Source organism: Anabrus simplex, chromosome 6, assembly GCF_040414725.1.
Source record: "Anabrus simplex isolate iqAnaSimp1 chromosome 6, ASM4041472v1, whole genome shotgun sequence".
Taxonomy (NCBI): domain Eukaryota; kingdom Metazoa; phylum Arthropoda; class Insecta; order Orthoptera; family Tettigoniidae; genus Anabrus; species Anabrus simplex.
This window is the reverse complement of record NC_090270.1, coordinates 269,317,979-269,344,799: the sequence shown is the minus strand read 5'-3', so window position 1 is coordinate 269,344,799 and position 26,821 is coordinate 269,317,979. Positions and strand designations below refer to the sequence as shown.

The 26,821-nt window shown below is 38.2% G+C and overlaps 1 protein-coding gene across 2 annotated transcripts in view; it reads right to left on the bottom strand.

Moving 5' to 3' along the window:
* LOC136875728 (DGAT1/2-independent enzyme synthesizing storage lipids) overlaps nucleotides 1-26,821 on the bottom strand; it is a 145,111-nt gene that overhangs the window by 66,284 nt on the left and 52,006 nt on the right. For both annotated transcript variants that reach the window (XM_067149299.2, XM_067149298.2), the window contains exons 3-5: nucleotides 23,437-23,531; nucleotides 23,185-23,352; nucleotides 12,033-12,226 (exon numbers count right to left, since the gene is read on the bottom strand). In XM_067149299.2, coding sequence (XP_067005400.1) covers nucleotides 12,033-12,226; nucleotides 23,185-23,352; nucleotides 23,437-23,531 — 457 coding nt within the window. The remainder of the gene's footprint in view (nucleotides 1-12,032; nucleotides 12,227-23,184; nucleotides 23,353-23,436; nucleotides 23,532-26,821) is intronic.

Below are 26,821 nucleotides of genomic sequence, written 5' to 3'. Positions count from 1 at the left end.
ACGCTACTAAAGAACTAACTAGGAAACTGCAGCATATTATGAATTGTTGTCTTAGATTCATTTTTAACTTAAGGTATGATGTGCATATTACTCCTTATTATCAAGCACTGCACTGGTTAAAACCTGATAAGAGACGTGAATATCATATACTTGTCTTAATACACAAACTTTTGCATAGTAACTCCCGCCAGTATATTTCATCTAAACTTCACTTCCTCTCTTCCTTCCATAATCGTAACACTCGCTCGGGCTCCACTTTAGGTATTCCTCTTCACCACTCTTCTATGTATAATAAATCTTTCATTGTAACCGGTTCCAGGCTTTGGAATTCCCTGCCAGTAAGTGTCAGGGGCATTGACTCATTCCTCAAATTTAAAATATCTTGCCGAGACTTCCTGTTGAGAGTTACCGATTGAAGTGTGTATTGGTGTGTATTGTGTGTGTGTGATTGGTAATTGTAAAATTAAAAATTGTTTGTTAGTTTTATATAATGTAAACGTAAGGGTAGTTGATAAGTGTGTACATTGTAAGTGTGTGTGCAAGTGTCTGTGTGAGATAGAAAAGAGGACTGAAGTAACGAGCTAATAAGCTGCATATTGTGTGGGTGTGTAACTTAAGCTTAATTTAGGAAATAGTATAAGTAGCGTAATTAGTATAATTAGTAATAGGCAACCTTAATATTATTTGTTGTATTGTGGTTAAGTGTAAGAGAGGGCTGTGTGCCCTAACTTCGCCACATGAAAGAAGCCATAATAAATAAATAAATAAGTAAATAAAAACTTCTGGTTGTATTTGGCTCTTAGCACCTGATTCGTACAGATCCGTTTCGTAAGAGTTATAAATGCACTGTGTGGTATTTCTGATCATATAATTAAATGGTCACATTCAGAAGATCATCTAAAATAAAAAAAGTTACGTCTTATACATTTATCAAGGAAATCTTAGAAAGTTGAGGCTAATAAATCAGCTGATCATTCATAACATAAGTATTCTTATAAAAATTCAATTATGTTATTTCTGCCGATTATTAAAATTGGAACCTATTTTTCCTGTTTTAAACAAAATATCTCCTTCTTTATTCAATACATAACACCCTTCTTTGTCAACAACTAGAAAATGATTTGAATTCATTACCGGTACCATGTCAATACACTCCCATTTTAATATTTTCCAACGCCACCAATGACGGCATTACTGTGCATGTCGAGTTAAATCTACCCCCCTATTTATGCGGAGTAAAAAGAGTTAACTCAAAAGCATTTTCTGAGCACGTTGGAGAGTTAACTCTTTACTTTTGTGAACGGATAGAATGAACTCTGAGTTTACTCGGAGTTGGAGAGTAGTATTTTGTGAACGCAACCTTGTAAGATTCCCATTGATTGGAAATTAGCCTTAATACACCCACTACACAAGAAAGGGGATAGAACAGATGTTAGCAATTACAGAGGCATCTCACTCCTTCAAGAGACATACAAGATACTATCTATGGCACTGCTATCAAGATTAAAACAACAAGTTGAACACAAAATCGACGAATACCAGGGAGGCTTTCGGAAGGGACGATCGTGTGTGGAACAAATTTGGAACCTCAAAACAATACTGAAGGACAGAGTTGCCAGGGGCAAGAAGTATGTAGAAGTTTTTGTTGACTTTCAAAAAGCATATGATTCAGTTGATAGGAGCAAACATCCTTAGAGAAAGGGGTACAGATAAGACGTTACAGCTAATAAAGGTGACCTTAACAGACACATACTCAAAGGTTAAGTTTATGGGAGAGATATCTGGACCCTTTGAAATCAAGACAGGTGTAAGGCAAGGAGATTGCCTATCCCCACTGCTGTTCAGTTGTGTCCTGGATAAGGTCATCAAAGAATGGGAAAAAGAACTAGCAGAAAAAGGCATTAATGACCAAATAAGGATAGGATACAAGAAAGAGAACATCACTATCAACTGCTCAGCATTTGCTGACGATCTTGTACTGTTATCAGAAAATACTGATCGGCGATAATACAAGTTAACACTTTAAAGGAGGTAGCAATGAAAACCGGCCTGCAGATATCATTTGAAAAGACACATATCATGACCAACATCAAAGAAGCCCCAAGATTAACACCAAACAATGATAAGATAAATGAAGATGTTAAATTCAAATACCTTGGTGAGATAATACAATCTAATGGGCTTGATAAAGAAGCAAACTGCGAGAGAGCCAGAAAAATGGAGTTTGCATTCCACATTACAAAAAACACATACAACAAGAAAGCGATCTCTATTAGGACAAAACTACGCCACTATCAGGCAGTAATTCAACCAGAGTGCTTGTATGCTTCAGAATGCCTGAGATTAACAACCAGGAAAGACAATGAAGAAATTGAGAAGGAAAGAAAGATTTTAAGAAAAATCCTCGGTCCAAAGAAACATACTGACTCGTATCGATTACGCAGTAACAAAGAAATATATGAAACATGCAGCAGAATTTCAGATGCCATTCAAAAGCGAAGAGTTAAATTTTTTGGACATATTTCAAGAATGCCTGATGACAGACTTGCTAAGAAAATCTTTAACCACTTCAATTAGCCCAATAGGAAAGGCAGCTCTTATGAAAAATGGTTTGTTAATACGAAGAAGGATTTGCAAGAAATGAACATTACACATCAAGACATCCACAATAGAACCACCTTCTACCGAGCTCGATAGCTGCAGTCTCTTAAGTGCGGCCAGTATCCAGTATTCGGGAGATAGTAGGTTTGAACCCCACTGTCGGCAGCCCTGAAGATGGTTTTCCGTGGTTTCCCATTTTCACACCAGTCAAATGTTGGGGCTGTACCTTAATTAAGCTTAATTAAGGCCATGGCCGCTTCCTTCCCAGTCCTAGCCCTTTCCTGTCCCATCATCGCCGAAAGACATATCTATGTCAGTGCGATGTAAAGTCAATAGAAAAAAAAAAAAAAACCTTTAAAAAAAAGTTACATTTAAGGGTTTCCTAGAGCCAGAAACAGCGACCAAGAAGAAACAACAATGGATGGCTGAAAGGAAAGAAGCAGCAAGCAGGAGGATGAAGGACTACTGGCACCAAAGAAAATTTAAATCATGAGGAGAGTTATTTACATGGTCCACAGGTGGCCAAAATCGATGAAAGAAGAAGAATGTAACAGATGCCCAGCATGGCATCATCCAGCAGTAAACTTGCTCTACTCGAAAAACAAGAAATACGTGCAATCTGATGTAAAGAGGGAAAACATAATTGTGGTAATGCTTTTCATGCAACAAATGCAACCTCTTCATTGCCATTAGAGATCATAAACTTCAATCATGTAAACAAGGCTGTGCAGGGTTTGCTCCAATTAGAAAACCAAGAAATGGGCTGTTACTGTATGTGTGCATTGCCAAAGAAAGATTGCATTCAAACTGCATCTCAGGGTACAAACGTGAATTTTGAAAGATTTTGTGTTCTGTGAATGTTGAAATGTGATATAATGCTTTGTCTTATTTAGTTCTTAATCCTCATATTATCTTTCATCACAATGTTTTTTCTTTATTTTTTTTCATGAAACATAGTACAGTAGAGTCCCAAAAATTCAACACTGGATAAGTAGACATTCCATAAAACTTGCCATCTGCAGAAATTTCTTCTTTTTCCATAGCTGATAAATCATTAAATTATTCTTATTATTTTATTTCTGTTCAGGTCGAGCAGTATGATTTGGGGCAGTAATTTTTAAAACAAACTGTAATACATAAAGTTCATAGTGACAAGTGACTTATACCTGAAAATTTCTATCTAACCCAGGGAGCAAGTATTGAAAATGGGACAGCTCTCATCAATTACACCTCAATCACTGCACTCCTTTCTAATTTTGCCTGTCATTATAAAGGGTGGACGTCCCACAAAAAAAAAAATCTATGTTCCATGAATTGGACTTGCCATTTCAAAGTGAACCATTGTGCAAAAAAGTTTTCAAGTTAAGTTTTGTGTTGTTTTACCAGTGAAAATTTTAAGTGAAAAAATAAACAAAACCATCATCATCATCATCATCATCAATGTCCCACTCCAGTCACCTGGGTGTGGTCAACAAGCCTCCTCCACTCCTTTCTGTCCTTCCATTTTCCCTGCTCCATTATTTCCGCCACATCCAATCCAGCTCCTCTAATGTCCTTCGAAATCTCATCCATCCACCTTCTTCTCAGTTTTCCCTTAACTTCTCTTTCCAATTCCCATCCTGCTACCCATTCCTTTCCCATATTTTTTAAATGTCCGAACCATCTCAGTCTTGTTTTCTGTATGTTCAGTATTTGATATTTACCTTGTTTTATATGTACATGTTTCGGGAGCCTTAACTCCCTTCATCAACGTTACAACATCAAAATCAACCTTGCCCAAATCCTGAGAACTAATATCATACCATATTTACATTAAACATTGCTTTATATAATATTAAATTTGTCCAATATATATACAATGTTATTTTATTGATATTGTATGTTATAATGTTGCATGTAAACACTTTATGGGACACTTTGAAACACTCTTGAACACTTCACTATTCCTCCTATATTTTACACTCTTATAAATACGTATCATCACCCTAGATGGGTTTATTAGCCGAGACGGCCACTGATAAAATGTTGTTTGCCAATGTTTGCATTATTGTTGCCTCTAAGCATCATCCATCTTACTGTCAAATTTAAAATCATGTTGCTGTTGATCCTTTATAGGATGTACTGATTTATTATTAAAATTACGTAACATATTAAGATTTAGTTATGTATGAAGCTATCAGGGCAGATGATTTCGTGCTTGCTATTGTTGGAATTGATGTTTTATCAGAGCGGAACAAACTTCCCATATATCCTTAAATTTGTTCTTCTAGTATAAAATAGTTAAAGCGGAGGAAGCCTATCCGCTTGCCAGCCAGACACTTACTATAATGTATACTAGAATGTATATAAAACAAGGTAAAAATCAAATACTGTAATATACCGACAGGGTAGATAAACAATCACCCATGTACATTATTGTTAGGAGTCAATACGGACCAATTAAAGACCGATACCGATGATGGTCAAGTTTGTCGAATTCGTATGTTCTGTACTAATGGTTCAATATTCAGCTCTTCTCTGATATTAATATTTTGAATTCCATCTCTTCTAGTCTTTTTAACACGTTGGGTGCCACGTGCCGCCATATGGCGTCACGGTGGTCTACAAATTTGAGATGGCGTGACGCCATATGGTGGCACACCGTTCTTGAAATCAGAGTTGGCGTGACGCCATATGGCGGCACAGTTGAGTTTCAGGCGATGCGCCGTAGATAATCAGCTGTGACATCTATGCGCGTAAAATTGGTACTACGTGAAGGGCGAACTTCAAGGTCTATTCCAGCTATGTATTTTTACTGTATGTCACCATGTGGCGCCACAGTATTCTTCCGAAGCCACTGACTGGCCAGTGGTCTTTGTCACAGGTGAAAGCGCGCCAGGCTTTGTTTATTCCTCGTTTACGTACGTGTTATCATTCAGTTTATATAGTTGTGCAAAAATATAAAAAAATGGAAGATATTGGTAATAATCTTACGAGGGAACACATACATGTGTTACACTCGGATTCGGTTGAAATTTGGTAGGAATATTCGTGGGAGGCAGTAGAATGCCAAGGTGAAAACTGCATGTATCCAGCGCAAGTTTAAACGCCAAAATTGAGCAAATAAATAGTCATAAAATTAGAAGTACCACGGGAGTATTGGGGTGTGGCGGAGAGGTAGGGAGGAGCGAAGCATCGGACGTGAACCAACCGGGCTGCGTCGAGCTGCGCCAGCAGCCAGGTAGCGTACAGTTAGCGCGTTTCCCTTAACTTCCCGATCAGATGTGCAAAACGTAAATATGAAAACAGCACATGAAACAAGTGTACAAAGGACGATGTTTGAACAACGATGCCAATAAGGTTTGAAAAATTACAACGAGTATCAAGAACTCGGGCATGCCGAGACGCATATTTTCATTGTTTAGAGTTATCAGAAAACTGTTCACAACAATATCGTCCCTGCTCTGGCAAACTAACGAATCTGCAAATTGTCAAAAGGTTAGGAGAGCTGAAAAAAGTTGTGATTACTCGTGTCAAATCAATTTTTTTAATTAATTATTGGTTTTATATGTTAGGCATACAGAACGAGCTGCAGATGTGAGACTTTGTCAGAGGGTAGACAACATATAAATAACAAAAACTAGACCAGAACTTCAGAACTACAGATTCCTTAGTTTGTCAGTTTCGCTAGTTTGCCAGAGTGGGGACGATATGTAATGCAATATAAGTACTTGTTTTGCATTTTACTAGGTTTTCATAAATATTGCGTTAATTTGAATTAGGAAATAAATATCCCGTATTGGAAATTCGTATTGAACATTCCATGTCAAAAAATTCTGTGACACCATATGGCGTCACGCTATATTTTATCTTTCCTAAAAATTGATGTGACACCATATGGCGTCACGCATGACCATGGTATGGTGAGATAAAATTTACTTAGTACATCATATAAATACATCCCAAGATTATATAAACAGTCTACAACGCGTACAATTGCTTTGGCACCAGCGGAATGCAATTCAAAAACATGCCTGGCACCAGTGGAATAGTGTGCTACAATCGGCTCGGCACTCAACGTGTTAAACGATGTTCTTAAAAATTTAATTTCTACTGCTTGGATCTATCTTGTCTCTTATTAGTTACCAGTGTTTCTAGTCCGTATGTTACGATTGGTATGAAATACTGTTTATATAATGTTAATTTCATTCTCTTGGGTACTTTGTCATCCCATAAAAGCTCTCTGACCGGGCGAGTTGGCCGTGCGTGTAGAGGCGCGCGGCTGTGAGCTTGTATCCGGGAGATAGTAGGTTCGAATCCCACTATCAGCAGCCCTGAAGATGGTTTTCCGTGGTTTCCCATTTTCACGCCAGGCAAATGCTGGGGCTGTACCTTAATTAAGGCCACGGCCGCTTCCTTCCAACTCCTAGGCCTTTCCTATCCCATCGTCGCCATAAGACCTATCTGTGTCGGTGCGACGTAAAGCCCCTAGCAAAAAAAAAAAAAAAAAAAAAAAAAAGTCTCTGACTTGATGATAAAATTTTGTACCTTTACTTAGTCTGTTATTAATTTCAGGGTTGATTTCATTACTTCCAATAATAATGCTACCCAGATATGTAAACTGTTCTACATTATCTAACTGTTCTCTGTCTATGTTCACTTGGGTTCTCTTTTTCTCTTTTCCACAGTGCATGACTACAGTTTTCTTTTTAATAATTACCAATCCAACTCCTTCAGATTTTCATTCCAAATGTCCAGTCTCCTTTGTACTTTTCTCCCTTTCCCCAAATCACCACATCATCTGCAAATACCAAAGCATTCACTTCATCACTACTGATACTCTGTTTTACATGTTTTATGATTTCATCCATCAATATAATAAACAATAATGGCGACAGTGCACTTCCTTACATGAGACTTTTTTTTATATAAAATGTTTCCGAGTCACCACTCCCCACTTGTACACTGCTTTTACTCTCATTAAACAACATTTTTATCTTGTTAATTAATGATTTTGGTACATTCCTTTTCAGTAGGCATTCCCATACATTTTGTCTCTTAACTGTATCATAATCGTTTTCCAAATCCAGAAATACGAAGATGATTTCCTCGTTCCTTTCCAGATGTTTTTCCAATATCGTTCGCACTGTAAATACCAAGCCTATTGTTGATCTATATGGTCTAAAGCCATATTGTTCTTCCTCTAACTGTGTTTCTATTATATCCCTCAAGTCTTTTGTCTACCGGGCGAGTTGGCCGTGCGCGTAGAGGCGCGCGGCTGTGAGCTTGCATCCGGGAGATAGTAGGTTCGAATCCCACTATCGGCAGACCTGAAGATGGTTTTCCATGGTTTCCCATTTTCACACCAGGCAAATGCTGGGGCTGTACTTAATTAAGGCCACGGCCGCTTCCTTCCAACTCCTAGGCCTTTACTATCCCATCGTCGCCATAAGACCTATCTGTGTCGGTGCGACGTAAAGCCCCTAGCAAAAAAAAAAAATAAGTCTTTTGTCTGTGACTTTCTCCATTACTTTTAGCCCATGTGGTAACAGGGTTATACCTCTATAATTTTCACTTTTCCTCCTATTTCTTTTTTTTGAACAATGGTACAATGCTTTCTTGCTGCCAATCTTCAGGTATTCTTTCATCCTTCCATATGTCATTGAGGGCTCAGTATAGCCACTGAAGTCTACTGCTTCCTGCTGCCCTAATCATATCAGCATTGAATTCGTCTTTTCCACTTGCTTTACCTTTGATCATTGCTTTTACTGCCCTTTCAAGTTCCAACCATTTTATCGGGTTCTCTTCCTTTTCTCCATTTGTTATTTCCATTTTCTTATCTCCTTCTTCCTCTGAGCAGTCATCCTCATTATAAAGTTTTTAAAAATACTTTGACATCACCTTCTGAAGACCCTTTTCGTCATGTACTATGGATCCATCTTCTCTTTCTAATGCCTTGATTTTTCCTTGATTTATTCTTTTCGATTTTATTACTCTGTATAATAGTTTCCGATTTCCTCGACTATCTTGCTCAATTTTGTTGGTAAGCTCTCCCCAACAATTCTCCTTTTCTTCCTCGATACTCCTCTTTACTTGCAGTTTCAATCTTTTGTATTCCAAATGTAACCTTTCTATCTTATTCTCATCCCTTTATGTTTTTTGCTTTTCCTTATCCATTTCTTTATTCACTTTGATCCTTTCTTTTATTTCTTTTTTTATTCTGTCTGCCCATCACTGTGTCTCCTTTCCCTTAACCTCTGCTTTTGTTTTCCAGCATATTTCATTTGCTGCTTCCACAAATGTCTGTCTTAAATTGTCCCACTCTTCTTCTCCACTTCATATTTCCGTGTTAGGCAACTTACTTTTTAATCAATCTTGGAATGTCATTCTGTTATTCTCCTCCTCCAGTTCCCAAATCCTGATCTTTGGTTTCTTCTTCAGTACAATTTTAAGGATTTTTGCTTGTTTTAATTACACAATTAATAATCTATGATCACCTTCCATACTTTTGCTGGGGATTATCTTCATATTCATGATGTAATTTCCCCATTCTCGGTCTGTTATTATAAAATTGATGAGTGTTCCAAAACCAAGCGACTGTAGAAATGAAACTGGATGGTGGGGTGTTTTTTTTTTTTTTTTTTGCGTCGCGCCGACACAGATAGGTCTTATGGAGACGATGGGACGGGAAATGCCTAGGAATAGGAAGGAAGCGGCCATGGCCTTAATTAAGGTACAGCCCCAACAGTTGCCTGGTATGAAAATGGGAAACCACGGAAAACCATCTTCAGGGCTGCCGACGGTGGGATTCGAACCCACTTTCCCTTTATCCAGTTTCACCCCACAGCCAACTCGTGCGGTGAAACTGGATAAAGGGAAAGTGTAAATAAATTTGTATTGGACTTAGAAGTTGGATGAGTTTGTAAAAAAACATTTTTGTGACCTGATACCCTCAGGATCTATAATTTTGACCATCAAGGCCACAGTTGGTTCCTATTGACTTTAATTGAAGTTATGTATTAAGGTTACGCCGTGTCAATCCAATACCTAGTTTATTATCTAATACGCATATCAACATGTGTTAGATAATAAACTAGGTACTGTATTGTATTGTAAAGGCGGATCCTTAATACGTAACATTGACCTGACACCCTCTTAGTCTACAATAGGTACAGTTTGTGAGCAACTGGACTTGACTAATTTCTTTACAGATTCCTAAATAACATGGCCAGATACGTGAAATGTTGCACATTTGTTAATTATTAATGGTTCTGATTTCAATTAGAGCATAGAACATTTCATTTAGAGCCATTTTTAAAATGTTGAACAGACAAAATCCGAATTTAATTAGTGAAAAGTAAGTTAAAAAATGCCTCAAAGAGTAACAGGATTAGCATGGAATGTGAGTAAGGTATTTTCTGATTGGATGAAAGCAGGTATTTTTATACATCTTCATTATAGGAAAACAGCCTACAGATAAATGAAGAAAAGAGAGCAAATGACCTTCAGAAACGGTGGGAAATCAACGCCCAAAGACAACATTACACCAAAAGCCATTACAAAAGGTACGAAATTACAAATATTTAGGAATAACACTACAGACAACGGTGGCGTCCTTTGGTATAAACATTCAAGAAAGAACGGCAGCAGCAATCAGAGCTTCATACAGCATCCAAAACATATTGAACCTATCAATTAGCATGGCGATGAGACTTTTCAAGACGGCAGTAGCGCCAGTAATAACATATGGAATTGAGATCATGGGGGAAAAGCTAAAAAACGGAGACCTGATGAGAATAGAAAGAATAAAAGCAATGTTCATGAAGAGGATTACGCGAGTTGGAAAGACAGCGCCATCCCGGATGGTATACGAAATTATGTGGGAGACGTATTGCATAGAAGACATATGATCACAATTCTACCTACAATTAACGGAAGCAAGCAGGGCACAGTAAACATCAGGGAAAGGAAGAAAAGTGAAACTGACCTCGACTTCTACGCCTCACCAGCGATGACAGACGATAGGTGGACTAGAGAGTGCAACACGCAGCGCCACGTCATAACACAACTCTCTATACACGGATTTCACCACAAGATATGCGCAAACAAGAAGTTCCATGAACCAGACGAAGATTGTAAGTGTACTTTGTACGGACAGAAGTGCAGTAGATATCACATCATAACATGCATGAAAAGAACCAGGACAATTACAGACTACAGCAAAGACTGAAATGTGAAATTTAATTAATGCTCAAACTTGAGTGTATATTTCCCTATTAAATTATAGACTTCTATGCTTTTCAGTGTTCAGTTTGCAAGTGTCTGTGAATTAACTAAGTGTCTTCACAATCTTCTATTTGCAACTAGTTCAGTGTCCTAATTGATCATTAAAAAAATGAGTCTAACCACTGCCCCTTTGGTATTCCTCTAATTCTCTCATCATCCATAGCTGAGTCCAATATTATCCTACGTAGCCTATCATCTTAAATTTGCCTCAAACAGCCCCACCATCAAAGCCGCTTTACGCGTACAGCTTCAACCATCGAGTTTATTCCTAACTGAGCTTTTTATCTTTTCGTTCAAGTACCTTCCTTCCATTGTTTCCACCATTTTGTACCAGCAATTGTTCTCGCTACTTTCATATCTGTTATTTCTAACTTACGAATAAGATATCCTGAGTCCACCCAGCTTGCCAGCAAAGCTGATCTGAAAATGGACCGACGTCTGATATAAAGATAATTTCGTAAGGGAGCTGACTTCTTTCGTAGAGAATACCGCTGATCACAACTGGAACATCAGTACATTAGCTTTCCTACACCTTGATTCAATCTTTCTTACTATACTACCATCCCAGGAAAATGCACATCCTAAATACTTGAAATTATCCAAAAAACACAGTTGGTTTTGTATTCCTGACCTGACAGTGAATCTTCTTAGGTTTCATCCCCACTCACATCACTTTAGTCTTGGAAATGCTAATTCCCATACCATACTACTTGCATCTCTTTTCAAATTCTAAGATATGAGATTCCAGCCTTTCAGCATAGTCTGCCCATCAAGACCAAGTCATCAGCATGGACCAAACTGGTTACTTTGCCCAACTGAATCAATTCCTCTCTCCCATTTAATACCCTCTAGTAGATGACCCATGTACATCATGAATAACAAAGGTGAAAGATCAAAGCATTGTGAAACCCCTGTAATTATTTTCAATTAAGAACTCATTCTCCCATTAATTCTCACTGTGTCTCAACTGTCAACATAAATCCCTTTGACTGCCTTTATAATACTGTACCTGTAAATTTTTATATCACCACCAAGAACAAAAAAATAATATTTCAGAATGACCAAAGGCTATAAATAAGGTCAGACAGTTTCATTTGATAAGGAAAATCTCAACTAAAGTTTGCATGAGCAAAGGCACAAGAATGAGTCAAAAGCTGTATACTTACACATTTAGCTTCAAGAGCTACTTTGGCAAACCCAAGTCTCTTCTTCCACATGAGTCTATAATAAGAGTTTCCAAACTGAGCCTCATGGACACCTCCTGGAGATATGGCCAGCAAGTTGTTCTCCTTGAGGATGTTAGCACAAGTCTGGATAGTGCCAGGGATCACATTCAGCACCTCCGATACTATAGAAAACCCTGTATGGTGAAAAAAATGGTATAAAATTCACAGAAAATCTGGCAAATTCTTTTCATTTGTTTTAATAATAATAATAATAATAATGTTACTGGCTTTACAACCCACTAACTAATTTTACGGTTTTTGGAGGTGCCAGAATTTAGTCCCGCAGGAGTTTTTACATGCCAGTAAATCTAGTACAATTTACGAATGCGTGGAATCTGGTAACATACCTAATGCATGGCGAAAGGCAGTCATAAAGATGCTATATAAAGGACAAGGGGACACGAGCAAACCAGAATCTCGCAGAGGGATAGCCCTGGAGTCGGTGGCATTTAAAATACTCACCAAACTATTAGCACAGAAACTAAGTAACCTGATGGAACCACTGTTACCTGATGGAACAATCTGGATTCCGGAAAGCGAGATCCACCCTGATAGTGGCGAGCTGTCTGCAAAAGGACATACAAGAAAGAACACAAGCCCACAGGAAGAAGTATGTAATCTTCATTGATTACACCAAAGCCTTTGACACTGGCAACAGAAGGAAATTAATCGAGAAACTAGAAAACCTCGTCGGACGATCAGATATGACGAATTTAATAGCTAACATACTAGCGGCAAACCAAGTGCAAATCAGAGACGGGGTATCCCAATCAGACTGGATAGATCAGACCATCGGAGTGCTACAAGGGGACCCCTTGAGCCCTTTACTGTTCAATGCGCTGACCCAGGATCTTCCTACAAAAATCAAAGAGGGAGCACAAAATGTAAGCATATACATATATGCGGATGATATGGCACTAGCCGCTGATAACATAAAAGATTTGCAAAACGGAATGAAGCTTGTCACACAATGGGCGGATGACAACAAGCTAAGGATGAATCTAAAGAAGACAGAATTAATGGTATTCAGGAGAGGAGGACGCTTATCGAAAGGTGACTACATTGTATGTGGAGGACACACATTAACACCGAAAAACCAGTTCACGTATCTAGGGATCACACTAGAAGTCTCCGGGACGACCTTCTCAGTGCACATAAAGAAGAGATTAGCTGCTGCACTTAGAAGCATAAGTGAAATCAAACATCTGCAAAGAATGTCACTGGAGACGGCCATGAAACTTTTCCAAGTCAAAGTGCTACCAACGCTCACATAAGGATTAGAAGTAATATGGGAGTACATATCATGTAAACAGCTACGAGAACTAGAAAGCATGAAACCGAGATACCTTAAGAGGGTCCTAGGGGTATCAAAATTCACCCGGTCCCGGTACACATGTTTTAGCACAGAAAACCTTCCTGATAGAGGATTTAAGACTACAAATGCCTCTACAGCAAACTCCGGCATACGAGGAGCTGTTACGAGAACTACGAGAGAAAAGGGACTCGATCGAGGAAAGCTTTTACAGTACAGACGCACTGATAAATAAGGATTGATGAAAGAGGAATATGAGTTGAGACATTTGGTGACACGCTTTGCAATACACGGCTTTCATCACTGTATCTGTGCCAGGAAATCCTACCACCGGGCCAGCCAGGAATGTGTATGTGTATTGTGCAATGAACAGTGTGATACATATCACGTAATGAAGTGCAAGAAGAGAAGTCTCTATGAATCAATTTTGCTCTGAATTATAATTTAATTGATGTAATATGTAAATTTTACACATTGTGCGCAATAAAATTTATTATTATTTACGACCTTCATCGTGTAGATCCATATTGATACAGCTGAAACTTAGCAACAATGTTAGGTTTTGGTCCACCCAATCAACACACATCACTTTACAAGTGAACTATTTAATTAAAAACATATTAAAAATATTAGGGACATGTTTCGTCTCTATTTGAGACTTCATCAGCCATAAAATCACGTGGTAAATTAATAAACTCAAATCAGAAACTAAAAAAATGTAAAAAATGGAAGAATCCAATGACTTTTTAAGGACTATTTGGGAAATGCATAAGACATAAATATATATACATTTACACAAACTGACCTCACTTCTTGCAAAAACTTTTGTTTTCAATGTTAAAAAATGAAATTAACGTGAAATAGACAAGCATGCCATAACGTCTCATACAGAATCAATGTCCATTGTTGCTGTCCGTATATGAAACGGAAGTTCCTTTTGGACTATTGAGAAAACATAGAACAAATATACATACATTTAAAGAGGTAGTTTAAAACTTCTTGCAAACCATCTTTCAGCCAAGTTAAATATGAACGACCTTACTTGAAAAACGTTGCAATAATTGTTGGAATCTGGTAGTATCAGTGTGTTGACTGGGAAGATCAAAATTCTGGCCTCGGAAACGGATTGGTACTAAATCCATATCAGAACAATTAAAAGCATTAACTTAATATTCCTTCAAATTTAGCTAATTTGGTAGAAGAAATCTGAAGCCTTATGAGACCGCCTGTCATATAGCAAAGATCAGCGCTGCATGACCACAATATTCATGGCTTAAATCCTAAGAATAATCCTTTTTGAAAGAGACAAGGTCTGAAAAGAAAGAGATATAAAAATTAATGGGTTTAAAACCCTTAGATAACTAGGAAAAGAGATTCTGCCATGAATGTATGACCTAAAAGCTTACCGTAAATGACACTCCCTATAGCTGGTTTAGAATGAGCCTCGCTCTGACTTGCTTCTTGCCACGCTACTGTGTGTGTTGTAGCTGTGTTTTCTTTCACCCAGTGGAACATGGCTAGTGGCGGTAGGGGGGTGGGAACAGTGCTATTAGTGGGGGAAGGGGAAATAGCTCGGCCTGTACTAGAAGCGGAAGGGCGGGAAGTTTGAATTAGAGGAGGTGACTTCCAATTATTAATTCTTCGTGAGGACAGAAGCGATGGCATTTGTTCATATAACGGATTTTTGTTCTCTTGTATGTCATTTAAATTTTTGTTTGCGTTAATACTCTGGTCTAAACTTATATAAATACTTTCGTAACTGCTGGTCAGGTTCCCTTTGCTTACTTTTTTTTTAATGGTCAAGTCTTTATTTATGTCAGTATATTGGTGACCAGTATCCCCCATATGGACACTCATTGCAGAATACTTCTTGTATCTGGTAGCATTGATGTGTTTGAGATATCTGGTTTGAAAACTCCTACCTGTTTGCTCCACGTACGTGAAGAAGCATTGATCACACTTAAGTTTATAGATACCTGAATCTAAGAAATCCTCTTTATTGTGATTAACACTATTATGGTTATAAAATATATGACCATCATTGTTTTTAGTCAACTACTGAAGCTAGTACAGGTGTATGCTCTGCAGACAAGATGTAGCATGGAAGAAAAAGACGATTTCCTCAATGAACTGGAAACTCATATTGTTGGAGATGGGATCATGATAATGGGAGATCTGAATGTTCATGTGGGAACTGATAGAACGGGATATGAGAATGTTTTGGGCCCACATGAGTATGAAGATGGAGAGAAACTGTTGAACTTTTGTATCAGAAATAACCTGATAATAAAGAACACATGGTTTATGAAGAGGAATAGCCATAAAATCAGCCGATATAATTGGGATGGAGAGTATGGAACGCTCATTGATTTTGTAATAACAAACCGAGAATGGGGAAGATACGTCATGAATACGAAGATAATCCCCAATAAAAGTATGGAAGGTGATCCAAGGATAGAGCCCTGCGCGGATATACTTGTAATATACAAAATAATATCCGCATCCGCAAATGAGATTTATTGCTTGTAATGGTTATCCACATCCGCAAAACAGTTATCCGCAGATATTGTAGATATTTAACCACAGTATATTAAACCCAAGGTATTGAAAAGGGTAGATCTGTTAACCCCTACATTCACAGGTTATGAGGAATTTTCTCTTGAGACAACTACCGACGCGCTGACCTTTGTTCCTTCCATTAATTTTGGACAGGAGCCAGTTAGGCTTAGGTCAGATTTATGGCTTTATGGTCTCAACGCTCTTTATATATCAGTATCCTTCCATACCAACGTCAAGGGTCGCATAACCAAAAGCAAGAACAATAGTATACCTGAGTGAAAATCAATTATTTAGAAATTACCTGCAAAATTATCTGCACTGCCGTACAGTTTGTATCCGCCAAGACACTACCTTCGCGGATCTGATATCCGCATCCATGCAGGGCTCTAATCATAGATTATTAACTGTCGAATTAAAACAAGTAAAAATCCCTAAAATTGTACTGAAGAAGAAACCAAAGACCTGCATTTGGGAATTGGAGGGGGAGGATAAAAGAAAGACATTCCAAGGCTGGATAAAAAGGAAGTTGCCTAACATGGAAATCGAAGTAGAAGAAGAGTGGGACAATTTAAGACAGACATTTTGTGGAAGCAACAATTGAAATATGCGGAAAAACAAAAGCAAAGGTTAAGGTAAAGGAGACATGATGGTGGACAGACAGAATTTAAAAAAAAAAAAAAAAAAAGAACAAGGTGAAGAACTATTCTATAACTATTCTCTCCTTGACCCATTACAATCGGGCTTTAAGAAAGGGTACAGCACTGCCACGGCTCTCCTTAAAGTGACAGAAGACATCAGACTAGCTATGGAACAACGACAACTTACAGTACTAACGCTACTGGATTTCAGTGGTGCATTTGATACAATAGACGTACAGCTACTAATTAAGAAAATGGAATCTTACTTGTTTGACCCTTTAGTACTGAAGTTTTTTACGTCATATTTGAAAGATCGGAGGCAGCGGGTGATAACTCGCGAAAGAAATTCAGAATGGCGTACAAGGAAAGTTGGCACGCCACAAGGTAGTATTTTAGGACCGTTGCTTTTTACATTGTATATCAATGACATTTAATCTTCTCTAAAAACGTGTAATTATCACCTATATGCTGATGATCTCCAAATTTACTACCATTGCAGCTTAAGCGAATTACCAAACGCAGTAAAATGCATAAATGATGACATGAAAAAACTCAGTGAATATGCTCTCGCAAACAGACTTCTCATAAATCCATCAAAATCGCAAGCTATCATTGTCGGTTCCCAGAAGCTCCTACACAAGATCAATGATTCGATCATTCCTCCTTTACAAATAAATAATAGCACAATTCCGTACAGTAAAACAGTGAGAAATCTTGGGGTGACTATGACTGAAACTCTAAATTGGACAGAACATATCAAAAACATAAGTCATAAGGTGTTTGCTACTCTACACCCACTGAAATTAAACAAAGATATTATACCACTAAACATGCGGCAAAGATTAACACAGACCCTAATTCTTCCTATCCTTGACTACTGTGATGTTATCTTGGTAGACGCTACTAAAGAACAAACTAGGAAACTGCAGCGTATTATGAATTGTTGCCTTAGATTCATTTTTAACCTAAGGTATGATGTGCATATTACTCCTTATTATCAGGCACTGCACTGGTTAAAACCTGATAAGAGACGTGAATATCATATACTTGTCTTAATACACAAACTCCTGCATAGTAACTCCCCCCGGTATATTTCATCTAAACTTCACTTCCTCTCTTCCTTCCATAATCGTAACACTCGCTCGGGCTCCACTTTAGCTATTCCTCTTCACCACTCTTCTGTGTATAATAAATCTTTCATTGTAACCGGATCCAGGCTTTGGAATTCCCTGCCAGTAAGTGTCAGGGGCATTGACTCATTCCTCAAATTTAAAATATCTTGCCGAGACTTCCTGTTGAGAGATACCGATTGAAGTGTGTATTGGTGTGTATTGTGTGCGTGTGATTGGTAATTATAAAATTAAAAATTGTTTCTGTTAGTTTTATATAATATAAACGTAAGGGTAGTTGATAAGTGTGTACATTGTAAGTGTATGTGCAAGTGTCTGTGTGAGATACAAAAGAGGACTGAAGTAACGAGCTAATAAGCTAATAAGCTGCATATTGTGTGGATGTGTAACTTAAGCTTAATTTAGGAAATAGTATAAGTAGTGTAATTAGTATAATCAGTAATAGGTAACCTTAATATTATTTATTGTATTGTGGTTAAGTGTAAGAGAGGGCCGTGTGCCTTAACTTCGCCACATGAAAGAAGCCATAATAAATAAATAAATAAATAAAGAAAGAAAGAAATGGATAAGGAAAAGCAAAAAATGTAGAGGGATGAGAATAAGACAGAAAAGTTACATGTGGAATACAAAAGATTGAAACCGCAAGTAAAGAGGAGTATCAAGGAAGAAAAGAAGAAATGTTGGGGAGAGTTTACCAACAAAATTGAGCAAGATAGACGAGGAAATCAGAAACTACTATACACAGTAATAAAATTGAAAAGAATAAATCAAGAAAAAATCAAGGCATTAGAGAGAGAAGATGGATCCATGCCTGCCTCATCCAACAAAGGAAAACATCCATGGTGGACCACTACATGTGACCATGCTATAGAAGATAGACACAGAGCCTGGGTCACGTGGAACCAAAGCAAAAATGAGGCTAACTACCAGGCCTTCCTTACTCAAAGGCAAATAAGTGCCAGTATAGTACGACAGGCTAAGAAGAACCATAACAAGGCTCTAATACAACAGGCGGAAGAGGACTTTAAGAGGCAGAACTCAAGAGACTTCTACAGGGAACTCAGAAAACAAACAACGAAGTACAAAGCTCCCACCCTTCATCTTCGTGGACCTGAAGGGAAACTTCAGTTCAACAACAAGGATTGTACCGATACTCTTGCAGGGTATTTCAAACAGCTCCTCAATGCAGAGGAACCTAAAGAGAGACTCGCATTCTCTGAGCCTCTTTCTAGAAACCGAGAGACTCCACACCGCCAACCATTGAAGACATAAGGGTGATTATCACGAGCCTAAAGAACAACAAGGCCTCAGGTGAAGACGGTATAGTAGCGAAGATGTGGAAACATGCTGATGAACAATCCATACAAAGCATCCATCAGATCATAGAGGATATTTGGGCAACGGAGACCTTACCTGAGGAATGGACCTCAGTGGTGATCCATCCTCTACACAAGAAAGGTAGTAAGATAGACCTCGACAACTACAGAGGCATCTCTCTAATATCGGTTACATACAAGATCTTTTCTTTTCTCTTTTTTTTTTTTTTTTTTGCGTCGCACCGACACAGATAGATCTTATGGCGACGATGGGACAGGGAAGGGCTACGAGTGGGAAGGAAGGGGCCGTGGCCTTAATTAAGGTACAACCCCAGCATTTGCCTGGTGCAAAAATGGGAAACCACGGAAAACCATTTTCAGGGCTGCCGACAGTGGGGTTCAAACCTACTATCTCCCAAATACTGGATACTGGCTGCACTTAAGCGACTGCAGCTATCGAGCTCAGTGAGATCTTTTCTAAAGCCCTGCAAACCAGAGTGGTCAGTCAACTGGATTCCCAATTAGGTGAATATCAGGCCGGTTTTCGCGCAAATAGATCTTGCACAGAGCAGATACAGAACCTCAAGACAATCCTGAGGTACAAGAAGCGTGGCGGACACAAATGGGTAGTCATACTAGTGGACTTCCAGAAGGCATATGATTCAATAGATAGGCAGAGCCTCTTTTCCACCTTATGGGAATTAGGCCTGGATGAGAAGACCACCAGACTAATCCAGGCTACACTCAAGCTCTCAGAGAGTTTCTCTATCCAAACGGGAGTTAGACAAGGTGATGGAATTTCTTGCATTCTCTTTAACTGCGTTCTAGAGAAGATTATCAGGGAATGGACTGCCACATTACCTCCAGGAAGTGGACTGAAAATTGACTACAAGAAAGATAGTCTCAGTGTACCTTACCTGGCCTTTGCCGACGACCTTACCTTATTAGCCAACAACATAAAAGAAGCTACTCACCAGCTACAGAGCCTCTATACCATAGCAGCTAAAACCAGCTTGAGGGTCAATATAAAGAAAACTGAGTTCATGACTAACATAAAGGGAGTCCCACACACTATGCCATTGGAAAACACCACCATTCGTAAGGTTCCTGCAGTGAAGTACCTAGGGGAGTGGATTTCAGCAACCGAGAATGAGACATTAGCAATAGACACCAGATGCACCAAGTTGGAAAGGATCTACCATACCTGTAAGAGCATCTATACATCCAAGTGCCTCTCTAAGAAACTTAAACTTCAACATTAGAATTCAGTAGTAAGACCGTCCATACTGTACGCCTCTGAGTGTCTTCTGATGAACAGAAAAGGTCCACTGAGGAAGCTAGAGCTCGAGGAACGAAAAATATTAAGGAGGATTTTAGGACCAATAAGAGAAGGGGATGGTACCTACAGGATAAGGCACAACAATGAGATCTATGATCATCAAGAAGACATAGTTACATCCATGAGGAAGAGGTGATTGACTTTCTATGGGCATTTGACTCGTATGAGTACTTACAAACTTACCAGCAAAATCTTTACCACTACAGGCAAAGGGAAAGCGTCCAAAAATAAACGGATCATCACAGTGAAGTCCGACTTAGAACAGCTGGGGATTTCAGAACAAACCATACAGGATTGTGTATTATTCCAGCAGTTGACCTTTCAAGGTGTCTTTCCAGAGTCTCTCACCAGCAGACAGAGTACAGGCACCACCCAACCGAAGTGGACCAAGGAAAGGAAACAAGCACACAGCCAGAAGATGAAAGCTTTCTGGGAGAAGAAAAAGCAGAATTTCCATACAAGGAGTCGAAATGAGCCCCATGGTCTTCAGTAGGCCCAAACGACAAGAAGAAGCGAGAAGAGCTATAGAACCATTAGTACAGAACATACAGAAAGCAAGACTGAGATGGTTCGGACATGTAAAAGAATGGGAAAAGAATGGGTGGCAAGAAGAGAATTGGAAAGAGACCAGTTGGAAGACCGAGAAGAAGGTGGATGGATCAGATTTGAAAGGACATTAGAGAAGCTGGGTTGGATGTGGTGGAATTGATGGAGCAGGAAAAGTGGAAGGACAGAAAGGAGTGGAGGAGGCTTGTTAACCACACCCAGGCGACTGGAGTGGGACGACGACGACGATGATGATGATGATGATGATGAAATCCACTGAAGATGGAACAAAGCTTCCGAAAGCCAGTTCTGGATTAACTGATTTTAAAAAGTGTGCTGATATAGACCATATTTTAATTCAATACATTGTATCACACCATCAGCGCTGTTAAAAAATTGGCTTTAATTTTTTATGATGAATAAGTCTCATAAATAAAGGACACATAAATGATCAGAAATTCTAGTTTCTATAACTTTGGTTGCATATCATTTTTATATAGCACCAATAATTTTGGAGATATTTGGAAGTCTGTGAGAAATACAATAATCATGAATATCTCCGTTATTATTCTCACATGGTAAAAATGTATGAACCATAAACAACTGGATATTATGTCTGACCCAATGTTTATGGTATTTGAATTTATCTTGAATATTCATTGATTGATTATAGTCAATACGGGATTAGTATTACTTAAAATATTACTTAAAATGAAGCTGTTAAAGCTTATCACTTGTAATGTTCCATTAATAAGGTTACCCAGATATGTAAACTGTTTTGCATTCTCTAACCATTCTCCATCTTCTTTTCTCTTTTTCTGTTTTCCACAGAGCATGACTACAGTTTTCTTTTCACTAATTGCCATACCAAACTCCTTCAGATTTTCATTCCAAATGTCCAGTCTCCTTTGTACTTCCTTTTCTCCCTTTCCCCAAGTCACCACATCATCTGCAAATACCAAAGCATTCAATTCATCACTACTGATACTCTGTTTTACAGGTTTTATGATTTCATCCATCAATATAATAAACAGTAATGGCAACAGTGCACTTCCTTGCTTGAGACCTCTTTTTTTTTAATATAAAAGGTCACCACTCCCCCATTTGTACACTGATTTTACTCTCATGATACGACATTTTTGTCTTGTTAATTAATGATTTTGGTACATTCCTTTTCAGTAGTCATTCCCATACATGTTTTCTCTTAACTGTATCATAAGCTTTTTCCAAATCCAAAAATACGAATATGATTTCCTTGTTCCTTTCCAGATGTTTTTCCATTATCATTTGCACTGTAAATATCAAGTCTATTGTTGATCTATTCGGTCTAAAGCCATATTGTTCTTCCTCTAATTGTGTTTCTAATATATCCCTCAGTCTTTTGTCTATGACTTTCTCCATTATTTTTAGCCCATGTGATAATAGGGTTATACCTCTACAATTTTCACTTTTCTTCCTATTTCCTTTTTTGAACAGTGGTACAATGCTTCCTTGTTGCCAATCTTCAGGTATGGACTAAGCAAAAATAAAATCTAAATTCATGAATATTTCTGTTATCATAGCTGGTACAGTAAAAGTGTAGAAGACGTAAGTGATTATAAATTATATAGTATAATACATACATATTATTTCTCGATTGGCCTGCAAAATCCCCAACTTGAACCCCATTGAAAGTCTGTGGGACATGTTAGAACAGCGGGTAAAACACCGACATCAGCATTCCCGCAATTTGGTGGAAACGCACAGTCAAATCCTCAGCGAGTGGCTTAACCTGGATGTGACGTACCTGTACAACCTTGTGGACTCGCTTCCTAACCAAATCCAGGAGGTTATCAAGTCCAGAGGCGGAGTTACACGGTATTAAATGATGCTCCTAATTATTTCTCCATGGGTGACCAATTTTTTGTCTGGTGAGCTTATGTCAGCTCTTATATATCTCTCTAACCGTGCATCAGACAGAACTTGTTGGAAACAACTGTTTTCCAAAGAGCATTTGGATATTTAAGGCTTTGGCAGATATATTTTATTTGGTGCCTCAGGTTGTTTATTCAATGGCTAAATTAGCTTCAATTACCTGTTACACACACTGTTTTTTTTTTTTTTTTTTTTTTTTTTTTTTTTACAGGATCTCTGAATAGCTTTTATGAAAAATCTACAGTATAAGTTCTGTACGACGGGTAAAATACGTATGAACATTCCATGATAAAAAATATATTTTTATTGATAAATGTAACTTTAGTACATTGACCCACCTGGTATTTTGAATAAGAAACGGTCGGCAACAGTGTGGATAAGACGATTCTTGTACAAATATGTTTTAGCTATGAAGTAGTATATATCGATGGGTATGGCTCCATGATAGTACACTATGAGAGCCGATGAACTCTCTGGAATGTTTTCCCATCCACTGATGTCGTAACCTGGAAGAAAAATACCCCGTGAGCAAGTTGATGGTTGGAAAAGCAGCATAACACAAGCAAACTAAAGGGAGTTAGTATCAATACCATGCCACAGCCAACCATGGGCGTCCCAAAAGGCAGCAATCGTCTTGCGTGCACCGTCCCAAATATCTGTCTCGTATGCATGGCGCAACCGCTCTCTGAAAGGGCAAGCATGCTAACAGCATGATTAGAGTCAGCATATCAACCAGTGATGAAGGGAGGGGTTTTAAGTGCCATGATAATGACACGGAGGAAAGATGAACAGTTATCTGTACAACAAGGTGTTATATTTTATATCATAAATGCTTAGGTACACAGAGAGCAATTACATGAGGAAATAGGTGATGAACACGGGCACTTGAGATGATGATGATGTTGATAATATTAATTCCTTTGGCATTCAACAGTTTGGCCAATACAGAAAGGACCTCAAAACTTCAGAGGGCATTTAGATCAACATGGGATCACTACAAGAAAGGTGTAATATCACGTAATGATAAGTTGAAACATTACAAAGCAGTTGTCCCACTGGAAGCTCTATATGCATCAAAAACCTTAACTCTAGGAAATCACATGCGGACATTGAAAAACAAGAAGGTAAAACTCTTAGCAAAATTTTCAGCCCCACACAAGAAAATAGAATTTGGATCTAAACGCGAACTTCAGACCTCTATAATCACATAGAGAGTTGCATCAATACTGTATGGAGGAGACGTTTGAAATTTTTTGGACACATTTTTATGAAGGATAACAATAGACTCAAGAAGATTATTCAATGTAATAAATTCCCAACATAGGAGAATAAATTGGCTGGAGGAAACAAGAGACAACCTGAATTAACTGAACATTGGGAAACATATCATGAGAAATCACGAAGTCTTCAGGTCCTCAGTAAGTAAACATACATTTATGGTGAAATCTAGCACCAGGATTGGTAGAAAAGTAGTCAGAAGAATGAAAGAGACAATATAGCGAATTCTTGAAGAGATTTTGGAAGAATGAGAAGGCGAAAGTGTTCAAGCCAAGGAACAAGTTCCGAAACAATCTATGAAGAAAATAATAATAATAATAATAATAATAATAATAATAATAATAATAATAATAATAATAATAATAATAATAATAATATGTATATGTTTGTGTTTTAATTAATTTTTCAGGTAAATACCAAATGCAGCACCAGAAATTTTTTACATGCCAACAGAATGGATTTTGGAAGAATAGGAAGACGAAAGTCATCAAGCCAAGGAACAAGTTCCGAACGATCTGTGAGAAGAATAAATAATAATTTTGCTTCCACTCTTCAAAAATCTGACTCTGTCTGGCAAGTTTGAACCCATGATCTTTGGATCCAGAAGCTGACACACTACCACTGATCCACGGAGAGAGGACCTTCAGTCCAATCTTTGTCAGTGGATGAGAAAGGAGAACAGTTCATGTAAGCTACTCTCAGATTACTTAAAAATATCCTCTAACTATTGCACCTACCAATTTCTACCAGCCATCAGGAAGTTTAAGCCTAAATGAATGTTTTATGTATCATTATCATAATCTTCTTCTTCTTCTTCTTCTTCAACTACCTGTCAAGTGAGGTAATAGACCAGTGACCACCACTTCTACCCTTTCTTCTGCTATTCTTCACTGTTCACACCTCTACTCTCCACTGCTTCCTCTACTTTGGTTATCCACTTCTTCCTCGGTCTTGCTCCAGTCACCTTCCATTCCAACATAGCTCTAGGGATTCTCATTCCATCCTGCCAATGTGGCCAAACCACGCCAGTCCCCATACCGCTATTCTGTTTTGCAACATCTCTATCCCCAGCTTTTCCTGTATCTCTTGTGTTCCTTACAGGGTCCTTACTTTTCTTTCTGTAACGTGCTCCTCTACGTATTTATTACTTCAAGATTTCTACTTTACCATCTGTCAACTTCTCCAGCCTGCTCTCAATACAGCGTGTGCTTTGACTGCTTACCCAGCCCGCTATGCACTCTACTACTGCTCTGCCTCCATCCCCTCCCCTCTTCCGCTGCATGTATACGTCATGCCTACTTCTCGTACATTCTGGACTCTGCTATCTTCCACTATAAATGCCTGCCCTGGTCTCGAACAGACAGTCAGACATTCAGTGACGAACTGTGCGAACTGCAACATCACATCTGAACTTTCAACGGCTGGCTGGGTGAGCAAAAATTAATCATATTGTGCTTTCAACTCCTAAATAAGGAACTATTAATCTCTTCCATCATGCCCTTCAGGCTGGATTCGCAGTATTACATTTTGTGTGGCAACTAAAATTATCTACGAGTATGTTCATTCTGAACTTGATTTATAATTTTCAAACTGTTATTGCCACTACACATACTTCGTGTACAGACGCTTGAAGAGTTAATCATATCAGTGATTTTCTTGGCTACAGAACAGTGTATGCGACTAATGGTGTGCGTGGCTTAACTACTTTCTGGAAACTTTTATGCAGGCTGAAAATCTTCCTCACCCCTCCCCTCGCCGGCCCTTTAGTTTTTTTCCCCTATTGCTCCTTATTCTTTTTCTAGGTGACCCTGGGGTTTTCTTACTGTACAGTGGCCTTCGTGTTTTATATCTCCTTCTAAATATAGTGCTCTTTTTTCTTAAAATAGTGTTAGTCATATTGCAATCTAGTCATGATTTGCAGGATCGAACCTTTTATATTCGTCCTGCGTATTGAATTTTGTGATTATTCCCTTCTCTTCCACATTGAATCTATACTGTTACGAATTTGCCCCTTTTTATGGTGTTAAAATTTCTAGTTTCTTGGTTTCAATTAAATCTCGTCGTCTACTCTGTAAAAATCAACTTATGCACAAAAACTTGTCTATGTAACCATATTCTTATTGGTATTTGTAATATACAAGTGTTGTGCAAATCTATGTGGTTGTACGTTCCTGAATGTCATTTCACCTTTCCCTATTCTCTTGCCAATCTGTACTTACCACATAAGACTTCTGGAAAGGTCTCAGCAAAACGCTTCGCGCAAAACTCTGCTCACTAGCTGCGATTTGGATTTTGAAACTTGATTAGTCTCCTGTTAATGAAGCATCTTGTTAAATGCTGGGCACTCACAGTATAAAGGTGTCCACGGTCTTTACTGTTTACATCGCCAAACTGCAGTTCTGACAAGACTGGTGTCTCAATTTTGGAGTATATTTCTATACTAAATTGTTATTTCTATTTATACTTATCTGAGTACATAATTGTGAGTAAGTATAATCGACCATTAAGCCTTATTATTTTAAAATCATATCCAATCAATCACAATCAACATTAACTATAATCTAAAAGTTACGTCACATTTCCAAGCATGATTCTAAGGAACTTCATTTCCACTCCCTGGATCCTGCCTTCCTCTTTAGATGTTGTTGTCCATGTTTCTGCTTCATATGTCATTGTCATCATGGATAGATTTCTACA